Source organism: Empidonax traillii, unplaced genomic scaffold (genome assembly GCF_003031625.1).
Source record: "Empidonax traillii isolate 1590-97213 ecotype Southwest subspecies unplaced genomic scaffold, ASM303162v1 scaffold20:size5563877, whole genome shotgun sequence".
In the NCBI taxonomy this organism is placed as follows: domain Eukaryota; kingdom Metazoa; phylum Chordata; class Aves; order Passeriformes; family Tyrannidae; genus Empidonax; species Empidonax traillii.
This window is the reverse complement of record NW_020955213.1, coordinates 2,410,655-2,424,222: the sequence shown is the minus strand read 5'-3', so window position 1 is coordinate 2,424,222 and position 13,568 is coordinate 2,410,655. Positions and strand designations below refer to the sequence as shown.

Below are 13,568 nucleotides of genomic sequence, written 5' to 3'. Positions count from 1 at the left end.
GGTGGTGAGGCCCTGGCATGGGTTGCCCAGAGAAACTGTGGCTGCCCATCCCTGGAAGTGTCCAAGGCCAGGTTGGACGGGCCTTGGAGCACCTGGTCTAGTGGAAGGTGTCCCTGCCCATGGCAGAGGGTTGGAACACGATGGTCTTTAAGGTCCCAATCCAAACCATTCCATAATCTTGTGAAAAGTAATGAGTTAATATTAAAACACTGAAAACAGGTTCTAAATAATGTCACCAATAAACAAATAGGAATCACAAAGGTTCTGTTTCGGTATGAAGATTACAATGGTGTCTCAATTTAAAGTGCATGCATATTTTATTTACTAACAAGTAAGTTTTACACAGAATGAGGTCTTGTAGACAGAGGATTTGCTTTATCCATTTAAATCAATATAGGTGCAAGAAGCAATTGCAGAACTGGAGTGTTTATTTGTTATTGAATATTGTGACAGCACGTTGATAAAACACTGGAAATTTACACTGAAGGAAATCCTTTGTTCCTTCTCCCCCAGATTAACAAAAAGAAATAACTTCCTCACCTTTAATCGAAAGGCCTGTCTCATGGGAAATGGGTACTCATGGACACAGAACTGTCTATAGATTGACAGAGGGGGAAGTTTTGTCATCTTTAATCTGCAAATATTGCATAGAGAAAAAACACCCTTGGTATGTCACATCAGTGCAACTGAAAACATTTTACACAGTCAACAAGTACAACAGTTGATCTTCATTAGAACTGTATAAAATACTAAAAAGGAGACTTAAGAGGGGCATAAATGTTCTCCAAAACAGTCAGAAAATATTTCTGTCAAGAAAATAAGATCTTTTTAGATCTTTAGATTAACACTACTTTGAGTAGCAACCATTTGTCATTCATGACCCTGAAAAGGCACTCAACATCTGAACATATGAACAGAGAAGACTAATAAAACCTGGCTTAGAAGCCTGCAGGAATCACCAGTATTGAACACTGGAGGAAAATCTATCTACCACAAACAATTACAATTATTCTTTTTTATTACTATTTATTAGAGCAGAAGTTACAAACATGGGTAAGATTCTATGTAATGAAGGCAACGTTTTCACATTAACTTAATCTACTGACATGTAATAAATAAAGCATAATAAAATGAAAGCTGCAATAATCAGCGTATTGAACTTTGAGCTGGTCCTCTATATCTTGCTAAGGAACTTTGTCCAAAAGCAATTGTGGCTGTCTTGTAGATATAGCCAGCTGAATAAATATGGATATAACTCAAGCTCCTAGACAGCGTTTTCACATTTTTACCTACATGCAGCACAAGTCCGACAACATTTCACAATTCCTCTGGAAATTATTTGTAAGCAAACTCGTACTAAATAGCTACCTCACCACATGTGCCTTCAAAATTTTGTGAACAAACTGTCAACCTGCATTTACAGGGGACTGTCAGCAGGCTGAGAAGCATTGCCCTTTCATTATCGAACACTCAGAGCTTTGCTTAGACGACCGTTCAGATTCCTGGGATCACTACATGGAGCACAAGTTCAGTGAAATCCTTCCTCCCAAAAACCAGCAAGTTTTCAGAAACACCTCTAGAATTGTGAATAGAAAATAAGGATTTTCCCAGTGTGGGTTTTATAGAAGATGGGACTTTTTTCATACTGGAAATCTATTACTTCACACAATTGAGTATATATGTCCCCCACACCTTTCAGCCCCATCATTAGAACAATCTGATTGAGGAGGCACTTCATATGCTTGCTCTAGGATTGACAAGTACGGTTTTTTCCAATGACTCATTATTACTAAATACTGCGATTTTGATATTTACATGATTCCCTACATTTAATCAAAGTGTAACACTCCAAGATCTCAATCCACGTCCTTTCAAATTCTTAGCAGCTGTTCCATGAAAGTTTGTCTGGCCCTGGGGAAAGTTTTGGTCCTCTGTTATCCAAAAGGCAAACACAGATTCTGCTTTTGTGGCTCACTGCACCAGTTAGATATTCTAACCAAAGGAATTCCTAAGCAAAAAAAAACCCAAACCAGTATTTCAGATACCTTTTAATGATCAAAGGCCTTTCTTCTCCCACTTCTGCACAAAAAATTCAGAACTATTATATCATAGGTGTTCAGCATCCTCTTCTGGGTTCTGTTCCACAGAAAGTATCTGAGCAAGGGTTTGTCTGAATTATCTCAAGAGGAAATAGAGGGCATCCTCTGACATCTGCATCCATCTCTCTTCTCAGCATTAGTTTCCTCTCATCTCCTGTAGATGAGAAAAAGTTACGTGAAATGAGTTTGTCAAGCAGGCAGGAAGGGAAAAGGATCTGGGGAGGTGACTGTAAAGTATCCACCAACCAGCTGAAAGCACAGTAAATTGTGAAAGGGCTGTAACAACTGTCAGTAGCAATCCTGTATGAAGATCAGATGATTACCTACACAGAAATTCACTCACCTCTGACAGTACTTCCCACACAGCTGTGCCACATATTAAGTGCATACCAATGTTTTATTTGTCTAAAGCATGTTGTGCACATGGATGTTGTTTTAACAGAATAAGCACCCATCTGCAAACTCCCCTGCCAGATACTTTGCTACCCAATTAAGTAGATGAATACTACTCTTCAGCTGCAGCTGTGTGTACTGTTTCTGAGCTAAACTGAAGAAATCTGTAATTGCAGAGAAGCTGCACTGTTTCTTTATGCCACAGTTATAATTTTGAAAACTCTTTTTTAAAACACCATTCATCACTGTAAGAACTGTGGCGACCTCACCTGCAGAGTCTATCAAATTCAGTTCCCTTAGTTGTGGTGTCCCTCTTTCTCACCTCTCCTCTGGAGGGTCTCCTGAAGGGGTGAGCCATCATGAGGGGTAACATCTGGTGCTGCTATGGCAGTGTGAAGTGTCTTGAATTTCACTTTTTTGTGGAACATTTTCTTACATTTTCTCTGTATCTTTCTGAGTGATTCCAGCTGCATGCAACTGTCTGTCTCTGAAAAGCCACATTCATCAGATAAAAAATTAGGAGAAAGCTTTTTTCGCTTTTTCTTCATTTTATGAGCATTTCTCTCCTCATCTGTGGATTGTCTCTCACTTTTCTGTCCTTCATATCTTAATTTACTACTAGACCTCTTGCATGACTTTTTAAGCTTCTGTTCCCACTGCCTTGCCAAGCCCTCATGGACAGAATTAGAACAGGAGTTACATTTGTTGGTTTCCTTCTCTTGACCTTCCAGAGCTACATTTTTATGGTAAACCAGCAATTTTCTTTCCCCACCTCTTGCAGGCAAGCACCCTCTGTTACAATTGCTGTGAATTTCTTCACACCTTTTTTCTGCTCTCTTCATTGAGCCACCACATGGCTCTCTAAAGTACTCGGAGTCACTGATCTCTTCCAACAAATCCTTTAATCTGAAAGCAGATCTACATGTTTCATATGGTACAGCGCCTTCATCTCGACCATCTTCTTGTTTGAATTCCTTATCACAAGAAACAGCAGTGCACTCCAAAGAATGATTCAGAACAGCATGTGGTAAGTTATCAACAGTGAGTGAGTCATTCCTCTGCACTTGAAACTTTTTTGCAAGCTTGCCACCATGGGCTTTGTTGTCTGACACTTTGTCTGTTGATTCAAGTTCCCCAACAGTGATCACCAGTCTATAATTACTACTACAATTTGTTTTGTAGAGGTTTTGTGCAGGACTCACTCCTCTGAGGTGCTGCCCATGTTTGTTACTCAAGCTGATGTCAAAACCACCACTGTCACCAACCACCACTCTCTTCCACCAGGACTCGCTCGCCGTGTTTTTTGGCTCTAGGTAGACACGTGCATAATGTGGTGTCTGATAGTAGTTCAGTAAATAATGGATGAATTCATCAGTCTCATAAACCTTTCGCTTTTTGCAATCATCTTCCTCAGCCACTGCCTGTGTGTGAGCTGCATTCAGCGCTGGGTGGTCCCTTCCACCGAGAGGTTCGATGACCCTGCCGTCTGGGGTGACCGTAATCAGCAAAGATCCACAGCCAGAGGAGTCGCACAGGTCTCTGCCAGGCAGCCCCTCAGAGCCCGGCGCTGGAGAGGGCTCATTTAACACCGTCCTGACTATGTGACAAGCAGTTGCATGGAAATTACGCACATCTCCCTCCTCACTACACAAACCACCACCTTTTCGGGTTAACAGGCACTTAAACTCTTCCTCATGTTTCAGCTCTTTGTGCGTGTGATAGTGGGAGTTAATCAGTTCCTGGTGTATGCCTTTTAATGCTGTTTCAGAAAAAGAACTGTCCTTCCTTATGCCCAACGAAGGATCCACTTTTTGACTTGCCAACTGTGAAACCAAGAGAACAGAAGTTCATTTAACACGTTACCTTCATAACTAAGAAGGCCAATGTCAGATATCACGGGGCCCTAAAATTCATGCAGAATGGCAAGGGTAGCCTCTGACTTCAACTCATAGTGCATTATAGACCTCTAGAAATCTTTTTACATCTAGGACTGGGGAAAACATACACTTGTTAAAAGCTTGTAAGCTAATCTTTTTGAACAAATAGCAAAGACAAAGTCATGTTAGAAATCGAAGCCCCAGAAAAACTAAAACCCGTTTTCATTTAAATTCTTCTTTTTAGCCCAAAGCACTAAACTAAACCTCCAAACATTAATCTGTGTGCAAAACACTAAAATTTTTCTTGCTCCTCTACTCCCTTTTTCAAGACATTAGCTGAATCAAACTGAAATAAACTTGATAGATTAGTGTTGGCCCCCCAGAAAGAGAGGCTATTAGAAATGCAACTGGCATAATCTGTGCCAATTTAATTCAGTCACTTGTAGACCTGAGACCAAAACAAGCAGAGTCCCCACCCCAAAACTGCTTCCTTGCAATGCTGGATCAAGTCTAATAGAGCTGATACAGCCCTTCCACCCCTATTTTTTATTCAGTAATGAAAATGCCTCGAGAAAGTACCAAAAGCAAAGTTTCTGGCTGCAAATGCACTACATTTGCTCTCAGGGAAAGACTGAGAAGAGATTGTCACAAGACACAGAACTCAGGCCTTCTCACTGTTTGGTCAGCCCCAAGGAATTTTTCTCAATAGCATCAAGACATCAAATGTCTAGTGAATTATTCAAGCTCTAGTAAATATCCTTCAACATTTAAAATATGTTTTAAAATAGTCTTACTTTCACACGATTTAACAGCACTGTAAGCAGTCTGATAGACTCCACTCTTCTCTGAGCTAGCAGGGATTTCCTTTCTTCCCATTCAGGCATATTCTCTGGCCACTGCTGTTCTTCAGCTGGTACCTTCTGCTGCTTTGGGGGATGTTTCTCATCTCCATCTATCTGCCTCTCTTCTCTCCTCTCGAGCTTAGCTTTCTTTTTTCTCTCTTGAACTTCTTTTCATCACCACGACTTTTTCTAGGTAATTATCAATATGGGACAATTTAGATGACACTTGTTTTACAGTTTGAGTCCTGGAGAATTGGATATAAGTCTTTGAAGTGCTAATTATAAGCAACCAGTTGCCAAGAATCTCATGTGGCTAACAAGGAATCTTGTTTGTTAAAATAACATGTTTAAAAAAACATGGCATAAAAATTACACACACACAACTGATGCCCACAGTTAGAAAGTTCTTTGTTTCTTCAAATTGTTTGTATTCTAATGTTTTCTTTATAAGCACTGCCAAGACAACAGCATCACATGATTCTTTGTCTCCAAGGACACAACTAGAGACTAATCATTTGGATCTAATTCTTAGATTAACAAATCTCCCCTACAGATTAGCAGGAGGGTCCCATTTAAGAGGTATTACCAGAGTAATGCGGGGGTTACTGCTGAGCAGAGCTTACCCAGAGCCAAGGCCTTCTCTGCTCCTCACCCCACCCCACCAGAGAGGAGGCTGGGAGGGCAAAAGGAGCTGGGAGGGGACAGAGCTGGGACAGCTGATCCCAGCTGACCCAAGGGATATCCCAGACCATATGGCCTCATGCTCAGCAATAAAACTGGGGGAGAAGGAGGAAGGGGGGACGTTTGGAGTGTTTGTCTTCCCAAGCCACCATTACTCATGACAAAGCCCTGCTGTCCTGGGGATGCTGAACACCTGCCTGCCCTTTGGAAGTGGGCAATGAATTCCTTGTTTTGCTTTTCTTGTGCACATGACCTTTACTTTACCTATTAAACTGTCTTGATCTCAACCCATGAGTTTTTCTCACTTTCACTCTTCTGATTCTTCCCCCCATCCCACCAGGGAGTGGGAGGGAGGCAGCAGCTGTTGTAGGGTATAATTACCAGCTGGGGTTAAACCACAACAGGCTGCCACTGCTTTTTGGGAACCTTGCCCTGCACAAAGTAGATCTACCAAATAAATAATCAACATGACACATCACGAAAAGCTCCATAAAATTCAAGGAACAGTGTTCATACAAATAATAAGTGTTTAAAAATAGTTTTTAAAGAAGCACTTGAATAAGGAAGAAATAACAACTAAACCTTTTAGAGACCTAGCATGCTATGCTTCCACTGCATGCCACTATGCTCTGCATTCTGAGTGTTGGGGTTTTTTAAGACATGAAGGTATATAACATGATTAATTACTAATGACAGTTTAGGATGCCATCCAAGCACATTATCTAGAGAATCAAAACTTCAATATGCTACTATTACTCATATACAAAATTTAAGAACACTGCCCTAAAGATATCAACGATGGAAAAATAACATGTAAAAATGGGTAAAGACAGAAAAGTATTAATTTCTAGCTTTGGACCTTCCAGTCATTGGGAGGCACCTAGAAACGCATGTCACTTAATTTTATTTAAGGGCTTAAAGACATTATTTATGATGTTGCAGCATGGAGCAATACAAAAAGTCCATGTGCAGAAATCTTAAGCAATCAAGCCTCAGATCAATTTGAGAGAGAGAGCTCTCTGATTTCACTCTAGGTCCATAGAGTCATAGAATAATCCCATCTGAAAGGAACCTTGGAATGACTCCAGTCCCACCTTTCTCATAATCCAGACCCCTGCATCAGATGCCTTACACAGAATTATCAAGATGTTTTACTTTCTGACATAAATTAACAACTGACACATACATAGTAGTGTTTTAAGTTCTCCAACTCCTGTTTCCTCAAAGCCTGGATTTTCACATATCTGCTCTTCCTCTATTTTACTCGGTATGAGGCAGTGTAACAAATCTCAAGAAAATGGGACATTCTCTAAAAATATACTCTCACCTTTCAACCCCCTCTCTTTTTTTCCCCCTTTTTCGAATGTGCTCCTGTTCTTGCAGCTTTAGTCTTTTCAGGCTTCTCTGTCTTATGGCTCCTTCACTAAAATGCCTGGTTGTATCAAAAGTCACCTGTCACAGAAGAAGCAGAATCAGACTTAGCAGTCCAGTTTGCTGTGTATTTTTACAAACACAGACAACATGCTGAGCAAATACAAGACCCCAGGAAACTCCCAAAGCACCACTACACTCATGAGAATGTCTCTCTGTACCCTGACATACCAGAACATCTCCCACAAATGTACTGAGGAAAAGTTAGTGTAATTAAAATTAAATTAAAACAACCAGGAATCTCTGGAAGCAGCAGCTACAGCACAGACTGCAGGACTGAACTGCTCCTCTTAGGGAACTGCTGCCAAATGCACTCAATCAACCACAAGTTTGTCAGGCAAGGCTGAATCTCTCAGGATTAATCTCTGCATACAGGAGAACATGTATATAGACACACCTTCAGTATCTCATATAAGCAAAGTAGATACACCCAAAGTACTTACTACAAAACTGAAGCAGTCAGTAATCTCTAGAATCGTTTCTTCCCACTACGCATTAAGATGAAGAGATTCCTAAAGCTAAAGTGCAATACCAACTACGCTTCTTCCATCACACTAAGATTTGTGGTGCAGCAGGTTAAAGCATCCAGGACACTGCTGTTGCAACCTGTAGAGATATGAAAGTCAAGCCTGAAGAGCAGTTGCTGTACCCAAAATCTCGTTCTGTTTTGCAAGTACATCTCCTATTAAACCAACTGGTATTATCCTACCCTTGCAGATCTTCCTTCATTTATATCCTTACACCACCATGGCTGCAACCATGTTGCTACTGCTGTAATAAATCACCTAAAAGTAAGCCCAAAACTCTCTTCACAGAGCTCAGCAAGCTATAGTGGTTTGACAGTGCACAGTTACCCTTGTTCTTCTTCGCAGCCAGGTGATCTTCAAGCACCAGAAATGTATTTCTCATCATGCAACTGTGTACAAAGCACAGAATTATCTACTGCCTGATCTGCTGAATTGCCGTTCAGCAGCATGGCCTTTTGGAATCAACCCTGACATATCAATAAGCTGTTATCTTAGGCTTTAACTGTTCCAAATGAATAAATCACAAGGAAGATGACATTCCACCTCTTTACCAAATTATTATTATTTTCTTTTAACTATTCTGTTATAATATTTGGAATACATCTGCCCTTGCACTAGGGTTTATTATGGTAACTGCAGGCTGCCCTTATCTTACAACACCCTAATATGTGTTACCTAAGTTCATACTTTAAACAAAATTACACTCTAGGGAAACATTAACAACCTGGCAATATCTGACCTGAAACACTCCTACAGTCCACATGAGCAACATGCAAGTAGTGGGAATACTTTGATCCAAAGGTGCCCCTCATATTTGCTCACGGTACTGCTAACTCAAACAGCTCTTACCATCCCCAGTTTCCCAGCTGGTCACTCATGCCAGGCCCTGGGCCATCACAACAGTTTCAGAGACCATACCATCTACTAAGTCAGGAAAGAGGGTTATCTTGAAGAAACAAAAATAAAATATTTTGCCAGGTTACTTTTCAGACAACTGGTTTCCCTGCCTTCAAGCCCAGAGCAGTCCCAAAGCCCGAGAGGAAATATCCTAATTCTGCAGAGGTGGGTATGCAAGAGCACCTACCAGCAAATGCAATGTGGCAAGTATATAAGTTGATACAAAGCAGCAGAGAGTTAACCACACAGGGAACAAAGCTGCAGTTGTTTGGCCTGAAGAAAAGGAGGCTCAGGGAGGTCCTTAGGACTCTCTACAACCACCTGAATGGAGATTGTAGCCTGGGGGTCAGTATCTTTTCCCAGGTAACATATGACAGGACAAGATGAAATTGTCTCAGGTTGCATCAGGGGAGGTTTAGATTCGATACTAAGAAAAATTTCTGCACTGAAAGGCTGATGAGGCATTGGAAGAGGCTGGAATCACCACCGCTGGAAGTGCTCAAAAGATGCGTGGTTGTGGCACTTGGGGACATGGTTTAGCGGTAAACATGGTGGTGTTCCCAGGTGGACTCCACGAGCTTAGAGGTCCTCTCCAACCTTAGTCATTCTATGACAAATGTCTACCAGGAGACAGTCACATGCAGAAGTTTAAACAAGAGGTTTAAGCGGATTTTTAACAGATGAGAGCAGTTTATCCACCTAGCTCTGTGCAAAATTAAGTGAAAAGGAGAGATAACCAGATGCATGACTGCTCGCACAAACATCTCAATAAAAGGGACGTTTCGAAGCGAACGCTCCCAGCACCGCCGTGCCCCATCCTGCCTGCCCGAGGTAGGGATACAGCAAAGCGCCCGCCAGCCCCGGCCCGAGGGCCGCCGGAGGCCGCGGTGCCCGGAGCTCTGGCGGGTCGGCAGCGGCCACAGCGGAGCCCGGCCCACCCCCGCAACACCAGAGACGGCGACCCGGGGGGATCTGCCCTCTCTCCAGCCCCGGAGAGCTGCGGGCCCAGCTCCGGCCGGTCCGAGCGCTACGGCAGCCACGGGCCGGGCCGGGCCACTCCGGGCCGGGCAACCCCCGGGCCCGGCACCTCCGCACGGGCCGGGCTCCTCCGGCCGAGCCCGGGGCCGCAGGAGAGGCCAGGCCAAGCCGGCCCGTCCCAGCGGGCCCGCAGGCTCCGGGCAGCCCCGCTCCGCCCCCAGCGCCCGGCGGCCGCGGCATCTTCCCCAGCCCAGCAGGGCACCGCACCCCCCGCCCGCCCGGCCCGGAGCGCCCTCCGCCGGCAGCGTCCCGCTCCCTCAGGGCCGGCCTCCCTTACCCTCCGGCCGCGCTGCACCGCCGGCCCTTCGCGCCACCACCCCGGGGCGGAGCGCGGCGGCCGCGGCAGCGCCGGGGGGACCCGCCCCTGGGGCGCGGCTCGGCCCGGCCCTCCCGCCCCTCCCGCTGCTCCTCCCGCTGCTCCTCCCGCTGCTCCTCCCGCTGCTCCTCCCGCTGCTCCGCCGGCCCCGGCCCCGCCCCGGGCTGTCCTGCGGTCACCGGGCTCCCGTAAGGGCGCGGCCCGGCCCTGTGGTGGTCGGGGATTTCACGGGTAGTTTTGAGGAACGATTTGCGAGGTAAATCCCGGGTGGTGCCGGTGGGCTGCCCTTCTGCCCGGCTTTTTGCCCCTGAGGGTTCGCACAGCCCCGGGCTGCCCCTGCGCGCCCGGCCTCGGCTGCACCCTCCTGGACCCCGCATCCTCGGCCTGTGGGCATCGTGTGTGGAGAGTGTATTAAAAATATGCCAAAGAGAAAGGGTTGCCCCTCGGTAACTGCCTCACTCGGGCAGTGTGAAGGCCTGGTTGTGATACGATACGGTGTTTTCCTTTGTCCTGCAACACAGGTAGCTCATCCACCACAGCTTACAGGGTTTATGTCTGGCCTTTCCCTGTTTTAGCACTGGCTCGTAGATGCCCAGTGGGAACGCTGTGCAGGTGTCTCAGCACGGTACCAAGGCTCCAAAGGATGCCAGCACATTATTCATGTGCTGCTGGAGGTACCAGCGCTTCCCAGCCCTTGGCTGTTCTGCCTTTAAGATGCCCAGTGGAATTCAAAGTAGGGTAGCCATTCATTCAAATACTCCCTTTTTTTTTTTCAGTGTTGTTTTTGTATCTTGCAATCTTCCAAATGTGACTCTAAAACATAATGTATTTTTTTATCTCTCATCCCTTGTGTTAGACACTTTATCTCTTCTCCTGGGGCAGTGCAGTTGTAAATATGATGGGTGAAGATCATAGGAGATACACAGGGCTTGGGCTGCAGGCAGAGTGTCATTTGCCATAGTGGAATATCCTGCCTGCTGGGATTGAGCACTGTGCTGGAGCAGTATGGAGAGTTACTCCGGGAATGAGCAGTAAATTGTATTTCCTCTGGGAAAGGAGACAGGGCAAACTGATGTTAAGGAAATCACTCTGGCAACATTCTCATGTTATGAAGAAGTGTCTTGTCATATTAATTAAACATGCCAAAGCCAAAACTAATAAAAAGATGATTCACTTTTACACAGTGGATGAAAGAAATTATCCCATTTTACAGAGTGTACAATAAAACGGTGGAAATCATTACTACAAAGAACATGGGAGACTGAGCACCTTGCTTCAGGTGCAGGTTTGATGTTTACAGGAGCAACAAGACAATACAGAGTTGTTTTGCAGATACAATTTTAAGCCAAGATTAGTTATCTCATTGTATGCAAAAGATACAACATTAGAAAGAGATCTTGGGAGTATAATTGTCCCATCTTTCCCTCTTGCAGAGGAGTTACACCTCCCTCTGCACCCCGCAAGCTTCTAGGCTTTATCCCATCTGTTACCTACCTAGATTTGCTCTACTCTTAGAAAAACTTTCTTCTTAAAACTGGACATAGCAAGGAAAGAGGAAACCCTTGCCTGAACAAGTCATATGACATCTTTGAAAATCAGTTCAGGGAAAACTGGTGTAGAGCCAGCTCATTTGTTTGTTCTGGGTTTATTGTCATTTAGCTAAAGTGGATTTGAAGTGAATCAACTTTAGTGCAGAGAAATTGCAACATCATAACCAGCTACATTTCAAATGGGTTTGCTTTAAAACCTGGAAATCAATGCACATAGGCAAGCTTCTCTGGAAGCTTCAGGATTAGGCTGGGGAGGAAAATGGTTGGAAGAAGACTCGAACATGAAGTGTGTTTATGTATGTGGAAGGAAGAATCTTCGCTCTGGTTCTGCTTATGGCTTGGTAATGTCATTCCAGGAGCTATGTCTGTATTTTATATACTGCTCAAGTAATTTAAAAGCTAAGCTAATTTTCCCCCTGTTGAGACTATATATGTCCCTACCTCTAGGTTGTACAGTCTATAGAAGAAATCAAACCTCAGAGTTGTATTTCATTTTGAAATAGAACACTGAGACCTGTTCCAAAGGACAGCAGGAAACCTGCACAGTTTCAGTTCATGAATAAAAGTGATACAGCCTTGCTTCATGCAGATGGCTGTCACTGTGGGTTTGACTCGGGAAACTAATTTGTGCACTGCTGAGATATTCTTTCCCTAGATACTGATGTGATCAGTTATTGAGTCCAGCTGACACTGTGAGTCGCTCGTGGTACTGAGAGGCAGCTCGTGATGAAGTCACAGGAGTAACAGTGTGAGGTTCTATTTCTGGCTCAGTCACAGACGTCCTGGGTTATCAGAGGCAAATCTGCTAATTTTTGCTATCAGGCATACAGACAACCCAGCTGCTTGCTAGAGTGGCCTCTCCTCCCACCACCAATGAAGGAATGGACTGAAAACACGTTGTGCTCTAGGAATCTCCAGCAAATGTCCTGGAAAGCAGTGGCAACTGAATGCCTCTGAGCAGGGCTAAATATAGAGCTTTTCTACCTTATATGTGGGGGTGGCATGGGCAGAAAAGTAGGTTCTTTGATAGCTTTTTTCGTTCTCCCTCCCTCATGTCAGAAGATTTCCGGGAAACTTTAAACATATTCTTGTTATGTACTGACGTGGCACCCAAGGAAGACAGTGTCAGAGTAGAAAGGAGTTTCATTTAGAAAATGACAACACGCTCCAACATCACCTTTACTAATAAAACCAGCGTGTGACAGATCTCAGTGCTGTGCCTGATTCTGATGTCAGCCATCCCTGTATCGTGCTGAAGCAACTCACTGATAGTGATCAAACTATTTGCAGTCACAAAACCAAAACCAAACAAACTCAGGCAACCAAACAAAAACCCCACCAAACCCAACCCAAACCAAACAAAAAAACCACCCAAACAACAAAACCCCACCAAACCCAATCCAGGACTTGATGTTTTCACTGTAAGGGTATCTGGGGCAAATTATAAGGGTGGTCTTTCCCAACCTTAACAATTCTGTGATTCTATGTTGTCATTGATTAAAAGATGTGTAATAAAGCAGGATGATGTCAGTGTAGGAATGTTTAAAGAATTAACTAGTAGCTACTTTAAAGACTGTACATTGTTCTTTATTAACTACAACTATGTAAGACAAAGGGTAAAGAAATACACAGCAATCTTCTAGTAAAGAAAAGTTATGTTCAGAATAGTTCTCACAAATTACTCAATTGCTTAAAATGTTTGTTCTGTGAAATTCAGTCAACAACTGTAATAAAAATCTATTTTTATATAAATAACAAAAATCCCTCAGAGGATTCACTATTGGTTTTTCCAGTGATAGCTTTTGAGATATAGGAAACTAAGCAGTATATAAACAGTATAAACGTGATTGGGCTGGCAGAAGTGGTGAAAATAAGGTGCAATTTAAAGTATTTATTTTTAGTAATCTTAGATCATAG

At 43.7% G+C, this 13,568-nt stretch overlaps 1 protein-coding gene across 7 annotated transcripts; it reads right to left on the bottom strand.

The window, feature by feature from the left end:
• Positions 1 to 294: 294 nt before the first annotated feature.
• On the bottom strand, positions 295 to 10,119 carry LOC114065059 (A-kinase anchor protein 17B). 7 transcript variants are annotated; one of them, XR_003572868.1, is made up of 5 exons: positions 7,220 to 7,406; positions 5,164 to 5,400; positions 4,124 to 4,315; positions 2,815 to 2,979; positions 295 to 2,253 (listed from the first exon to the last, which is right to left on the bottom strand). XR_003572868.1 is itself a non-coding variant. In XM_027898657.1 (5 exons), exons 3-5 carry the CDS (start codon positions 5,251 to 5,253, stop codon positions 2,117 to 2,119), a joined length of 1,728 nt encoding a protein of 575 aa, XP_027754458.1. In that variant the 5' UTR covers positions 5,254 to 5,400; positions 8,700 to 8,796; positions 10,063 to 10,119; the 3' UTR covers positions 295 to 2,116. The 7 variants fall into 7 exon arrangements, 5 of the variants coding, with proteins under 5 accessions (XP_027754458.1, XP_027754482.1, XP_027754466.1 ...); XM_027898657.1 differs by lacking the exon at positions 7,220 to 7,406 and adding exons at positions 8,700 to 8,796; positions 10,063 to 10,119 and having other exon boundaries at positions 2,815 to 4,315; XM_027898681.1 differs by having other exon boundaries at positions 3,265 to 4,315; positions 7,220 to 7,401.
• Positions 10,120 to 13,568: the final 3,449 nt, after the last annotated feature.

Bases quoted from the DNA above. Each gene is read 5' to 3' on its own strand.
- LOC114065059 (XM_027898657.1), bottom strand. From the start codon at position 5,253: ATGCCTGAATGGGAAGAAAGGAAATCCCTGCTAGCTCAGAGAAGAGTG. The intron at 4,316-5,163 runs GTAAGACTATTT...TTGGTTTCACAG, and splicing joins TGCTGTTAAATCGTGTGAAA to TTGGCAAGTCAAAAAGTGGA. The intron at 2,254-2,814 runs GTGAGAAAGAGG...TCTCATCTACAG, and splicing joins GGAGACCCTCCAGAGGAGAG to GAGATGAGAGGAAACTAATG.